The sequence below is a fragment of the Pinus tabuliformis genome, chromosome 8 (genome assembly GCF_031772625.1).
Source record: "Pinus tabuliformis cultivar Carrire ecotype Pingquan chromosome 8, CPIR1, whole genome shotgun sequence".
Classification (NCBI taxonomy): Eukaryota; Viridiplantae; Streptophyta; class Pinopsida; order Pinales; family Pinaceae; genus Pinus; species Pinus tabuliformis.
The window spans coordinates 689,721,499-689,735,602 of NC_142294.1; the positions used below are offsets into that span (position 1 = coordinate 689,721,499).

General features: G+C 38.4%; 1 protein-coding gene and 1 long non-coding RNA gene across 2 annotated transcripts; both read left to right on the forward strand.

Annotated features, from left to right (window-relative positions):
* The first annotated feature begins 9,221 nt into the window (after positions 1 to 9,221).
* On the forward strand, positions 9,222 to 11,001 carry LOC149237466 (uncharacterized). Its single transcript, XR_016245272.1, has 3 exons — positions 9,222 to 9,465; positions 10,023 to 10,333; positions 10,721 to 11,001. It is a non-coding gene; the product is annotated as an uncharacterized LOC149237466 (long non-coding RNA).
* Positions 11,002 to 11,535: 534 nt separating this feature from the next.
* Positions 11,536 to 13,624, forward strand: LOC149237467 (E3 ubiquitin-protein ligase RGLG2-like). The gene is made up of 6 exons (XM_089369281.1): positions 11,536 to 11,547; positions 11,629 to 11,713; positions 11,984 to 12,124; positions 12,261 to 12,374; positions 12,546 to 12,643; positions 13,574 to 13,624. The coding sequence occupies exons 1-6, from the start codon at positions 11,536 to 11,538 to the stop codon at positions 13,622 to 13,624; spliced, it is 501 nt and encodes a 166-aa protein (XP_089225407.1).
* Positions 13,625 to 14,104: the final 480 nt, after the last annotated feature.

Consider the following 14,104-nt stretch of genomic DNA (forward strand, 5'->3'; position numbering starts at 1 on the left):
CATGTTTATATTAGAGTTCGAGCAAAGGAGAGCACCTTGCAATGGACTGGATGCGCTAAACTAGCAACCCGATTTTGCGGGCCCTTCCAAATTTTAGCTCAAATTGGTCTAGTAGCTTACCAGCTGGCCTCATCCAACCATATTCGTGTGCACAATGTCTTTCATGTTTCTTTACTTAAGAAATACATTTATGATCTTAAACATGTTATCAATTGGCAAGACATTCAGGTAGGATATTTATGAAAAATTCCATTATTAAAGGTTTATTAAACAAGCTAAATGATATCTGGTATTATTTTGTTGATATGTGTATGTCGAACTGGAAGACGAGTTCTTGGTAGAACCTTAGGGTATACTCGATCAGAGAGAAATAACGCTGCAGAAATGAGTTATCACCCAGGTTAAAGTGCAATGACAACACTTCGGTCCAGACGAGGCCACCTGGCAAGACAAGCAAGTTATGAAGGAAAGCTTTCTGAGATTGTTTTAGAAGGAAAACATTGGGATGATGCTACATCTTAGGGGGGTAAGATGTGATATCCATAGATATTGTGAATATTTTATTTTACTACAGAAAAATAGACTATTTAATTTTATCTATACAAGTTATTGTTTTGGGTATTTGTTTGTGTTGTAATAAAACAACAGTTATTGATAAATGTTTTTTTTACTTATGAATCAGTTGAGAAACAGTTTCTTGTTCCAAGTGAATTCTGAAAGGATTTATTCCAAGGATCAAGAGGATAATGGTATCTAAGATCCAAAGGAAAGAGTTTGCGCTGAAGAGTCAAGCAGTATTGGAATGATTATCTCTAGTTAACACCAGATAGCACTCAGACTGGAATTTCTCATAGAAGGAGTTCCTGAATCATAGGAACATCTTGGGGGGAGATTGTTGGATTAATAGTTTCAAGTTTCGGAGGAAGAGCAAACTAGAAGCCAAAATTTTTGTGCAGAATAATCTGGAAACAATGGTCTAAATAAGTGGAATAATTTTCTTTGTTTACTAGATAATTTTTAGAGATTGATAGATAATTTTATATATTTGATGTAAGTCCTATTTTTTGTCAGATAAGGTTTGTTTACCAAAATCAGTATGTAGATGTGCTAACATGCTTACTTGCTAGATAATTCAGTAGATCAACTATCTAGATAAATCTTGAAAACTTGTCGGAGACATAATGTTTATAAAACATTACAAAACAAAGATAAGCAAATCATTACGTAATATAACTGTAAGCATTGTATTAATATTTCCTTCTGGAGATATCGAGGACCAGAATGAAAGCATTATTAGTTATCAACAGGAAAAGAATAACCATCTTGACATCTATCAACCCTAGGTATTTCATTAAACAAATATATAGGGTGTAATAAAAAGGGAAAATGAAGGAACGAAAACATCAAGATAAGCCCTCACATCGTCATGCATATTATATATATGTGAAAAAACAGACTTAAAGCAGGGGCAAGCCAACCCACAAACTACCAAATCTGAGAAATACTCTATAATTCTAGAAATGAAAATAACAATCATATCTACCATTACGACAAGATATTTTCCTCAAACATTATAATAAAATTAATTCATTACAGGATTAAACAAGTGCGAAAAGCAAGTTAGAAACAAGAAGAAAAAAGATTTTCCTTGCTCTTAGAATTATCAACTCATGCAATTTATGACCAAAATTGGGGCTTCAAATTAACATTTAAGCTATACACAGCGGTAAACTCTAAATCGAGATAGTCCATAAAACAGTACAACGGAGGTCATGTCTCTTATAGCTTTTGAATAATGAAAGAACAAGAGTAGCTAATAGTAAGATAATTTTCTTTTAAATTATAATGATTATAACAAGTTTCTCCAGATAGGAGGTTATGGTTTGTAGAGTTCAAACCCTCATTGAAAACCCTTCTAGATAAAACCTCCGTAAAGAAATAACTACAACCCTCTACCTAAAGTAATGCTATTCAGGTGGCCAGAGGCCATTAAGGCCTTTTAAAAATTATAGACCAAGGGCCGAGAAGGCCATGAAAACTTGAAAAGTAGTAATGTATATCGACTTCTTTCAACTAAAACAAAAACGGGATGAACCCCTTAATTTTTCCTCACAGTAAGTTAAAGACCCTTAAGGCATTATTACCCAGAGGCTGCCACAAGATAGAATCCAGGTGAGAGCTCCATCCGACCATCACGACAACTACCTCCTGAACCTATCACTTCAATCATGGATGGGAATGAGAATTCCTTAAAATCTTTACAAATAAACTCACATTTATATTAGTGGAATAGACAAGTATGAAAGGTCATTACCTAGCTAGGCTAGACTGAGGAGGCCTTTTGTTGTTGATGGTAGCCACATGAGGTTGCACCTATTAAATAAAGTAAAAAAAATGATTATGTTATCTCCCTGTGTAGAATATAGCAGTTAAAGCTCGAAGCCTATAACCAAAAACAAGTAGGATTTTTTCCTGATACCTGTGTAAGCACTCCACCCTGCAACAAGCTCTAGAAATCTAGTTCATATGGAGGAATAAAGGAGGAGGTTAACTCCCACACCGAACATGGTTACCATGGCAAACAGAAGAGAAATGAGAAATAGTAAGCCACTATCGGAAGGCATAGGGGCTGAAGCATTCATCAACACTGTTCGTTTCTGGATCTGCATCGAGACCGTCAATCTGGGAGGAAATCTCGAGAGGTAGATGTAGCAGTACCACAATAAAAGCAATTGCAAGGGAGTACTGACACCTAGGCCGATACAAACACAATCATTAAGGCGACAAGGATGCACATAAGTAAATCTGCGTGACAATGAGAGACATTAACTGTCACGCCCCTACACCTGCTGTAGTCTTCCAACCGCTTATAGCGAGGTGCGGCACCACCGAACACTTTATTCTCACCAATACTTATGTTCGTGGACTACGCCTACTTTCACTTTAACATTACTTAGCTTGTGTTTCGCAACCAAGTAAACGTACATTTATCCTTTATACCAATGAATCCCATACTCATTCATTATCCATAGCAATTATAACAAGAACAACAACAATTGCAACAGTATAAAGGGGAGGGGCTAATCCCCGTAATGTGAGTCTGCCGAATCAATATATTATATAATCATCATTTTTACAATGTATAGACTAAGTCCTTGGGAAACCCCAAATTTACACTTAGCCAAATTTTCACAACTTTGGCAAACTCGGTTGCCCAGCTCGTCGGCACCTCCGCACGGTCGCCGCACGACTCATCAACCCGTCGTTCACCTTGTCGCACGTCTTCGCCGGTTCACCCTTCGTTTGGTCGGAAACGCCCAAACCGTGTATCCCTACCCACGCAGTCCCGCTTGCCAACTCTTGACAAATGCCCAAATCGTGTGCACAACACATGGTACCGTCTGCCCAACTCAACGACCTCCGGTTCCAACCTCCGTTTCACCTTCGTGCGCACTTGCACGGTGGGCGGGCGCTCACCCGAGTCGCCAAGACACCCATGCCAAGTTGCCACACAAACGCCTCCGCACAATCACCTCGGGCACGCCTTGCCCAGCACATCCACCTCTCACCAAGAGCGTCTTTCACCAAGCGTGAACCCACTAGAGGAGCACATGAGCTATGCGCTCATCCTCCTCAAAACTGCGCACTAAGGACTCTCTTTCAAGAGCGTAGATGAAGTGCAAAGTTGGATGGATACTTTGAATGCTCTACGCTCAAGTATAACTATGAACCTTAGTGCGTGGGTGGGCTGCCCAGCTGACCACCCATACACCCCTACGCACACCCCTTTGCAACGTTTCAATGCCCACTTCCAAGTCGGCCTGCCCGCCATCGCAAGTCGGCTTTAAGCCAAGCACTCCACGCTCCAATCGCCATATAAGTGCATCGCACTTCTATTATTGTCGCATGGTTTCGTCGCATTTCTTCTGCACGCCCGGTTCATCGCACCCACCCGTCGCACCATCGCACGCCCATCGCGGGCCCATGCACGGTCACCCGGCGCCCAACTGCACTGCAGCTCCAAGGACCTTACATCCTCCTCCACCTGAAATCGTTGTCGTCCTCGACAACATACCATCTTGGTAGCCATCCACCAAGATCATCAATATCCATGATGTCAACTCCTCCACATACTGCAACCATCATTGCAACATATGTAGAACCACCATCTCCACCATGTCTCACCTCGGCAACCATCCGTTACCAAGATAACCATACCAAGGTATACACCTCATCGGTATGCCATCCATCAGAGATCATCTCAATCCATGATCATCAACCCCTTTGCCACAATCTCCATTGCAACATCTCGTGTTGACCTCATCATGTGTCACCATGTGAACTGCTGCCATGATACTCCAACACAATGCTAACACATCTCTGCACATTGAGCTCCCTCATGTTTGAACTAGTCGGATGGCCAGTCCAACTATCACGCTCAATCATGAGAATGAACATCCTCATGCCACCATAAGTTGTTTCTCAAAACATCCCGTCACATCCTCAACTCAATCAAGAACCCATCTCCATACAAATGTAAGCCATGCTCAGGTCCATGAAGTAGTCCTCATCTCATCTGCCACATGTTGTCCAAGTAGTTGAGTCTTGGCTCAACCCATGCCCAAGTGTTGCCACCAAGGCATCATCATCGTTGTAACTCCATCACTCCAAAGTGTCTCATATCGATCATCCACATCAAGTCACTCTTCCAAGCCATGCCCATACATGTACTTTGAAAGTATGCATGCCATACCGCATCAAAGTCTCTTGACCTCAGCTCCTCAATGCATTAGAGCCTCCAAGTCCACCATATATGAAGTCCCTAAAAGTCACAACCTCATGTCATCATGAGCTCCATAATCAGCTCACAAATCCAAGCAAGTCCATGGTCTTGTTGTACAAGAGTGCACAACCTCTCCATCAACACATAAGTAATAAGTCTCCATGTCACACTAGCAGATCCATCCGCACAACATACCTGCCTCGGCACTCTTCTTTGGATGTCCATGACACCTCTACAAGTGCTCCCACACAATGTCTCTGCATAAGACTGCCATGCTCCATGTCTCCAACCTGATGTTCATGACTAAGTTGCCCATGTAGTCCAACCAAGTAGACCCATCACAACAATCGGTCATCCTCATCCAAGTCTACAATCTTCGGTTTAGTGAAATCGGTCACCCAACCATATCATCATGTCATGAGTCACTCCATCATAGTTCCTACACCAAAGTGTCCACCAAGACTATCTCTTGGTCTCGGCCATGAGAAGTCCACCCAAGCATCATCATCATACCTCAAGTGTGTGCCCTCCTCAATATGCCCATGAGTCATGCCGGGCACTTAGCCAATCTTCAATATGGCTAAAGCATGACCCATTCCTCCACAACGATCATCATGTTCCTCCCTTGTCAAGGTCCTTTGTACCTTCTACCATAAGGTCACAAACAACCCCAACAAGTCTTGCAACAATCAACAATCCTTGTTCTTCATCATCATCATGAGGCTCTTCCTCATTCATCCATGTCTGCAAACCGCACGATCCTTGTCCAACTTGATCATCCTCAAGTTCATCCTCCATCGTTGTCATGTCTGCAACATCTTCAAGCATCATGGCTTCCTCTTCCTTGATAGCACAATCTGCAACTTCACCTTGTCCCATTGTCCAACCAAGTTGAAGAAGTTCATCTTCAACATTCTTTTCCAAGACTGCAAGCTTCTCTCGAATTCGGGGATTCTCTTCCTTCAACCTCTTCAACCTGTATAAGGTAAGCAAGAGCTTCCCTTCGCATTCTTTCAAACCTGCCATGCCTTGTCGTTCAGCTTGGTCCAAGCACTAAGCTTCACCAAGTTCCCTGCAACCATGAACTGGCCCTTGTTCCACTTGTATGTGAAACCAGCTTCCTTCACCTGCAAGTACCTGCTTCCACTGTCATCAATTGTCAAGCTTCTTCAACCCTGAATCAGCCTGCTCTGATACCAACTGTCATGCCCCTACACCTGCAGTAGTCTTCCAACCGCTTATAGCGAGGCGTGGCACCACCGAACACTTTCTTTTCACCAATACTTATTTTCGTGGACTACGCCTACTTTCACTTTAACATTACTTAGCTTGTGTTTCGTAACCAAGTAAACGTACATTTATCCTTTATACCAATGAAGCCCATACTCATTCATTATCCATAGCAATTATAACAAGAACAACAACAATTGCAATAGTATAAAGGGGAGGGGCAACTCCCCGTAATGTGAGTCTGCCCGAATCAATATATTATATAATCATCATTTTTACAATGTACAGACTAAGTCCTTGGGAAACCCTAAATTTACACTTAGTGAAATTTTCACAACTTCGGCAAACTCGGTTGCCCAGCTCGTCGGCACCTCCACACGGTCGCTGCATGACTCACCAACCCGTCGTTCACCTTGTCGCACGTCTTCACCGGTTCGCCCTTCGTTTGGTCGCAAACGTTGAAATCGTGTATCCCTGCCCACACGCAGTCCCGCTTGCCAACTCTTGACAAACGCCCAAATCGTGTGCACAACACGTAGTACTGTCTGCACAACTCAACGACCTCCGGTTCCAACCTCTGTTTCACCTTCGTGCACACATGCACGGTGGGCGGACGCTCACCCGAGTCGCCAAGACACCCACGCCAAGTCACCACACAAACGCCTCCGCACAATCACCTCGGGCATGCCTTACCCAGCACATCCACCTCTCACCAAGAGCGTCTTTCACCAAGCTCGAACCCACTAGAGGAGCGCATGAGCTATGCACTCATCCTCCTCAAAACTGCGCACTAAGGACTCTCTTTCAAGAGCGTAGATGAAGTGCGAAGTTGGATGGATACTTTGAACGCTCTATGCTCAAGTATAAATATGAACCTTAGTGCGTGGGTGGGCTACCCAGCTGACCGCCCATACACCCCTACGCACACCCCTTTGCAACGTTTCAACACCCACTTCCAAGTCGGCCTGCCTGCCATCGCAACTCGGCTTTAAGCCAAGCGCTCCATGCTCCAATCGCCATATAAGTGCATCACACTTCTATTATTGTCGCATGGTTTCATCGCATTTCTTCTGCATGCCCGGTTCGTCACACCCGCCAGTCACACCATCGCACGCTCGTCGCACGCCTGTACACGGTCACCCGGCCCCAACCGCACCGCAGCTCCGAGGACCTTACATTTCTCATCTTATAAAATTGTGTAAGGCTCAATATACGAACCTTATAGTGGAAGGTCAAATGTCACCTTAATAAATCGATAGAATATTGCTATAACCTTTGTAAGATCTGGCAATGACCCTTTTGAGTCGAAATTTAAAGTTATGATTCGAATCCAAGAGTTGTATAATTATTACTCTATGTATTATTTACAAGTCAAACAATGCGATTTTTTGGTTATGATGTATTATCTAGTTAACCATGTTGTATTATAGTTTGGGTAAAGTAAATTTTATTTTTTTATATGGACTATTACCAATTAGTGGATGTGTGACATAAAGTCATAAAATTTTGATTTATGGGACCTTATAGATAAATTTAATTAAATGATTTCCTAATCATTTTGTTCATGCTAATAATTAAGCAATAATTTTAGGCAAATTTGTGTGGTAAAGACTACACTGTCTTGCATTACTTGTTCTAAGTGAACATAGAAATACTTGATTTATAACTGAGAGTAAGAATAAAATAATTTTAACATATGTCATTCTTATTAAGTTATAATATTTAAAATAAGACTATGCTTTATAATACATTTTAAGTAAAATAACCCATTTAATTAATTTTTTCTTTTAATTCATTTTTATTTTAAAAAAGACAGAGATCAAATCTACCAAAAAAAATCACATATTTCCCTATATGCTTTTGAGAAAATACTACATAAATGACATGAACCTATAAATACTATAAATATAAACTTTATTACATACTTAATACACAAAGCAATGATACGCTAATATAGTATAGTGAGACCAAGAGAATATCAATAATAATACATACATATATGAAATTATAAATGTTAAATATGCTTTCCTCGTGAGGGATGGACTTTGCTAACCTTACAGCAGTGAAATGAAGACCATATTCATAGACGATATAAATTAATAAATATTAAATATATTTTCCTCGTTAACAATGGTCTTTGCCATGTGCTAAAATCTACCACACATAAGCTCAGCTCCTATACATAAGTTTATTTGAAAGAGATAGCCCCTAATATTGGGCACATCACATAATACCAATTTATATTTGGACTCCATGATTGTCTTTCGGCACCTTTGGACTATTTGATTTGGACTCCATGATTGTCTGCTACGTACACATTTTCCGACGGGACACATAAAAGCAAAGAATAATAAGTTAGTGCAGTGGGACACGACAGTCCACAATAGTACATATATGATATGCAATTCTTATCAACACTATATATATATATCATTTCCTCGGAAGAGGAACTCCTATGGAAAAAACCAGAGTCATCGCATTTAGTCGCGGAAACAAATACTCAAAATATGTTCAAATATGGCACTCATTGAATAATTGGAGTGGAGTATGCTTTAAAATTATTTATTTATTTTTTAAGTAAAGGTTAGTTTATCTAGAATCTAATAAAATAATTAATGGCCAGGGTTAGTTTATCTAGAATTTAATAAAATAATTAATGACTAAATATTTATAGGTATTTGGGAGTGAAAATTTGTCTTTTATGAATTATTAGTCCCTGCCCGGACTATAGCGTTCGATCGAACGTTTGACCGTCTATTAATCCATCCGTTGACTGTTTTTTTTTATGTTTTCTTGTGTTTTAACCAAAGTTTAATCGTAGCAATTTTGTTCACTTAAATTTTATCCAAAGTTTTAACTCTGAAAGCGCATTGTACCTCTTATTGCAGGCTTCACGTGGCCTGATGCAAGAAAATTGTGGCAATACTATTTTAACCAAAGTTCTGTCATTTTATATACCATGTCATTTTATATACCATTTCCAATTTGTATTTTATCCAAAGTCTGGAAAATTATGGTGACAAACATGAAACTTAGGTGCATGCAAAGTTTATTATATAGCTGCCACCTCTCACGCAACTGGCTACCACTGTCTGCCACCGTCTGCCACCTCTCAAGTAGCTCGCTACCACATTAAGGTACCTTCCTAATTTCTGAAGGAAAGGTGATTCTGTAAGGCAAATTGATCGACACAATTTCCATTGCTTATCTCTAGTTTCCACCGTCTTCAATCAAAACTTCATGCTCGAAATGAGTTTCCTTCCTTCCCACTTTCCCTCATCTCCATTTCCAGGATCTGCCCGAGAAATTAAGTAAACGACCGCAATATTTAACTGTAACTTGGAAGAATTCCCGCTTCTGCGACTATCTTGGTCCCAGCCACTTTCCGGGTTGTTTCGATCTGTTCCGTGAGCGCACTTGGCTTTAGGAAGCTTCATATGTGCCGGCTTTAGGTAAATTTGGTTGAATAAATCAACTCTTCGGCTTCAGATTGAGGAAACTTAGTTTTACACGCAAAAAACTCGCTATATTATCTTGTTATTTTAGTTGTAGAGGAAAGTTCCAGTTTACATCGCAAGGAAAGGAACCGTTGATATTTAAAGGAATTGCGAAAAATTTACTGTGTTAGAGCGAGGAGTCATTCTTTTGTGAGCTTTTAAACTTTTCCGAACTGGTCTTATTCAAAATAGTGCTGATCGGACTTTCTTGTTTTCTGTTTTTAAAGTCTGAATGAAATTATATACATATGATAAAATTGTAAAGTTTGCGAAAAAAAATGTTGTTTGTGGGTCTTCCATGCCCTCCATGCCGTCAAATTTGAAGTTCATTGTAAGTTTCCTGAATTTTTCAAGATGGTAAACGTTTTCGGCGAGGGATTATTTTATGTTGTTTCCGAGCTCCTGCTGTCTTAGCCCTTTGTGAAGTGTATATCTGATGTAAATTGCATTATAGCGTGGATTCTCGATTTTGAAAGAGACTTTCTAAGGCATTGAACCGGGAATCATAACAGGAGCTTCACTGCAACTCCGCTTACTTTGTATATCAGTGGAAGGGTTTGGACGGAGAAAGTTCTCTTCCGCTGCCTTCAGAGCGTAATATTCTAGAAGGTAGGCTCTCAGAAGTTGCCTCGGTGGAATTTTCAATCTTGAGCAGGGTTCTGTGCTTCTGTTTTGAGCGGATTTGCCTTCTGTGTATTTTTAAATATCGGAAATCCGAGGATTTGTTACAAAACATCATCCTGAACGCACGAGGCCTCTTGCATCGAGTGTTAATGGGATTTGCATGTTATCTGTAAATGTGCTGAGTTGTACTTACAACCTGGTATATATCACCGCATTTTGTTTTCCTAATTTTGTTTCTTTTTCATTGGTATGAGATCGGCGAGAAATGGTGGGATTTTCTGTTATCAATTTGTTTTTAGTAGCAAGGCCGGGTTTTGCAGCAAACTTTTGTCCTTTACTTCCGAAGCTTGATCCACTTCTTATTATATATATATATGTTTAAAAGCTACAATGTTTAGCTTGGCAAGTCTTAAAGATATTTTTTCTTCACAAGATCAAAAAGTTTCAAATAAGTTGTATTTAATTTGGTTAATGAACATGTCTAAAAACTGTTTCTCCAGGAACCGTTTTCTTTATGTTGCAATTTTAATGTCAATATTCTAATTTATTATGTTGGTAATCCTTTTATAATGTTGCCATTTTTCAGATCCAATTTCCTGGGATTCTGTTTATGTTTTCTGAGGCAAGTTTATCTTCAATTCAGTAGAGTTTGTGGAGAATATTATGTGCCATACCTGCGAAACCTTGCAAAAACTCAAAATCTAGGCAATGGGAGGCAGACATTCAAAAAGTATTCGCCCGAGGCGTTACAATTCTTCTTCGTATGGCCCTTCACCAGCATGGGATTCTTCATCCTATGGTCCTTCACCAGCAGTTCCATCGGAAACTTATGCACAACCAACACAACCAGCGACTAAACAGAAGTTGCAAAGGAGATACTCCCGAATCGCTGACAATTACAATTCACTTGATGAGGTATTCTTACTCTCCTAAGTTTTTGCATACCATATATGTTGTTAAAAATTAAGTGTTTACTACTTTGCACTTCGGTTTTTGGATGCCATACATGTTAAAAATTAAGGGTTTACTATGCATTTTCAGGATGGGTTGTTGTCATTTCTTTGTGATGGATTTGAAGTCATATGGTTTTTTCTTATTATTAATCAGATATGTGCCTTAGATTATATAACTTATTCGTTTCACCGGTTTTCATATTTATTAAAGCTTAGTAAACATTTAAATCCAGTGGAATACTTAATTTGAATTGAAAAATAATGCTCATTGTTGAGATCATATTCAGTAGTATTAATTCAAGACAATTAAGTAATTTATTTAGGTCAACAAACAACGCAACAATTTTGGTCAAAGGTTTAGTCAGATTGTAATGCTCTAAAGAACTGGCTTTGCATGGGTTTCGATGTACCTGATTATGATATTTGAGTAATTAGCTTGTATTATCGCATGTATTTCAGTGTGAATTGGCTTGATAAGTTATGGTTATAAGCGCTATGGGGAGAATCCTCTGATTTGTTTCTATTTTTATCTTTTTTGTAGGTGACTGCAGCTCTTGCACAAGATGGCCTCGAATCTTCCAATTTGATTGTAGGGATTGACTTCACTAAGAGCAATGAGTGGACAGGTAAGTTCTATTATCCATGATCCTGAAGTTTTTAATGTCATAATTTTCATGCAAGTTAAAATTTTAAAATAGCCAATCTGCCTCTATCTAAATGTGGCCCGCTATGTTTATTTGCTCAAGAACTGTTAGTGTGTTTCTGTAGGCAGCTCATATATATTGAATACAACTTCAATCAGTTTTTTAGTTTAAGTTGATAATTCTGCAGGCTTTTTACTTTTCAATCCAAATCAAATTAAAGTCACCACTTCAACATTTTGTTATGGATTTTAGGTGCAATGTCTTTTAATCGCCGAAGCTTGCACCACATTGGAGACACTCCAAACCCTTATGAACAAGCGATTTCGATAATTGGGAGGACCTTATCTGTATTTGACGAAGACAACTTGATCCCTTGTTTTGGTTTTGGGGATGGCAAGTTTTGATCTCTATTTCGATTGAAAATCTTGTTTGAATTTGGCTCAATTTATTTTTCTTATGTTGGTTAACATGAATTCATAACATATGCAGCAATATGGTTATTGCTAATAACGTGTTGTTTCTTTCACAGCTTTGACACATGATCAAAGTGTGTTTAGTTTCTATCTAGATGATAGGTTATGCAATGGATTTGAAGAAGCGTTGAGACGCTACAGGGAGATAGTCCCACATCTTCGACTGGCTGGTTGGTTAATGAAACTTTGACATTCCACCTGAAGATATGAAGATTAATTACCTTTAGCATTATAAGCCTTAAGCTAGGAAAGAGTGTTTGACTAGTTTACTTGATATGTGTATATGTTGCGTATGTCCTGTGTTTTCTTATACATTTCTTGTATGTTCTTTTCTTATTTAGGGCCAACATCTTTTGCCCCAATTATTGAAGCAGCAATCCGTATTGTGGAACAGAGTGGTGGGCAGTACCATGTTCTCTTGATAATTGCAGATGGACAGGTTGCAAATCTTCTCTATATGGATTGGTTATTAAAATGAATTGTTAGTTTTGATGAAGGGACTGCCTTGTCTGTTGTCTGTTTAGTCAAAATTTTTAGCATTTCTTGATTTATTTATACCACATACCTTGAGAGCAATGGGTGTTATTATTGTTTTACAGGCATTGTTGTTGCATCTGTACAGTGAGCAAAGTTTTGATCCTTATTTTGAATCTTAATGAGAGTCTTCAAGTCCTCTTAGGCACAATTTTTTTTTATGGTCATTAGTATTGTTTTGGTTCTAAACATAAACTTTTGTGAATTGTCATTATGGCCTTTGTTGTTGTGTAAAGTTTTACATTTTCATCGTTGGTTGGATCTATACAAACTAGCAATCTTCAATTCCTCTTCGGTACAAGATTTCTGCACTATTTATAATATATCTATTGAGCATGGTTGTTCATGTTGTTTGTGCATTAAGTGTGGTTGTCCTTAATCATGAATCATGATCATAACCTTACTTGATGCTGCACAGTTTGTTGTTTTTTTTATCATGACAAAAAGTAGAATCTTCAAATCCAACGGAGTTGCGGATGGTTACACTTTTTAAAAAAACATTTGGTTCCATCTCTATTTCGTGGGTTAAATATTTAAATCATATGAGAGAAAGCGAGTAAGCATAAATCATATAATGTTTAAACCATAAGTTTGGCAATGCGCCTCATGAACATAATATTTATTGTATAATAATAATGTCACGACAAGCTTAAGCCTTAAAGTACGATTTTTCTTCTGCTTATACAATCGACAAATGACACCAACGACAAACAGTTAAGAAAGGTGAAACAACGGCTTGCTTGTTCTGAAACTGCTGGTTCTAGGCTTCTTTTCTACATGTCTTGATTATTCTATGTCTTGCTTATTCTAAGAGTTTGCATTGTGGTTGTGGCAGACCTCGGCAGGGACTACCGCCACGGCAATGGATCTCTTGTTAACATGGTAATTCTAGGTAGTGTTATTTCTTTTGAACAATAATGATGAGTCAATTTAAGTTTGTAGTTACAAGCTATCATGGTTGTCCCACTGCTAATTTGACAGTTGAGTTATAATAGATTTCCTCACTATATACAAAAATATTGGATCCCAAAAATTAAACTCTACATCAAATATTACTTTAAAAACTTAAAAAAAAAGAAATAGTTTAACAAAAATTAGCTAGTCCAAAAAAAATTATGTTCATAGATATATAATAAAGAATCACATTTATTTAATGCCATATGACTTTATATATTATTAAATTAAATTAAGTTAATTTAATACGGTGTCTTTTGGTAAAATTATTAAAATATATATATTTTTTATAAAGATAAATTTTAATATTAGTTATTAAATATTTATATTAATTTTAATAATGATATAGTGAAATAATAAGGTTTCTTGATCTTCGTAGTGATATAACTTAAGAAACATGAATACACATTCC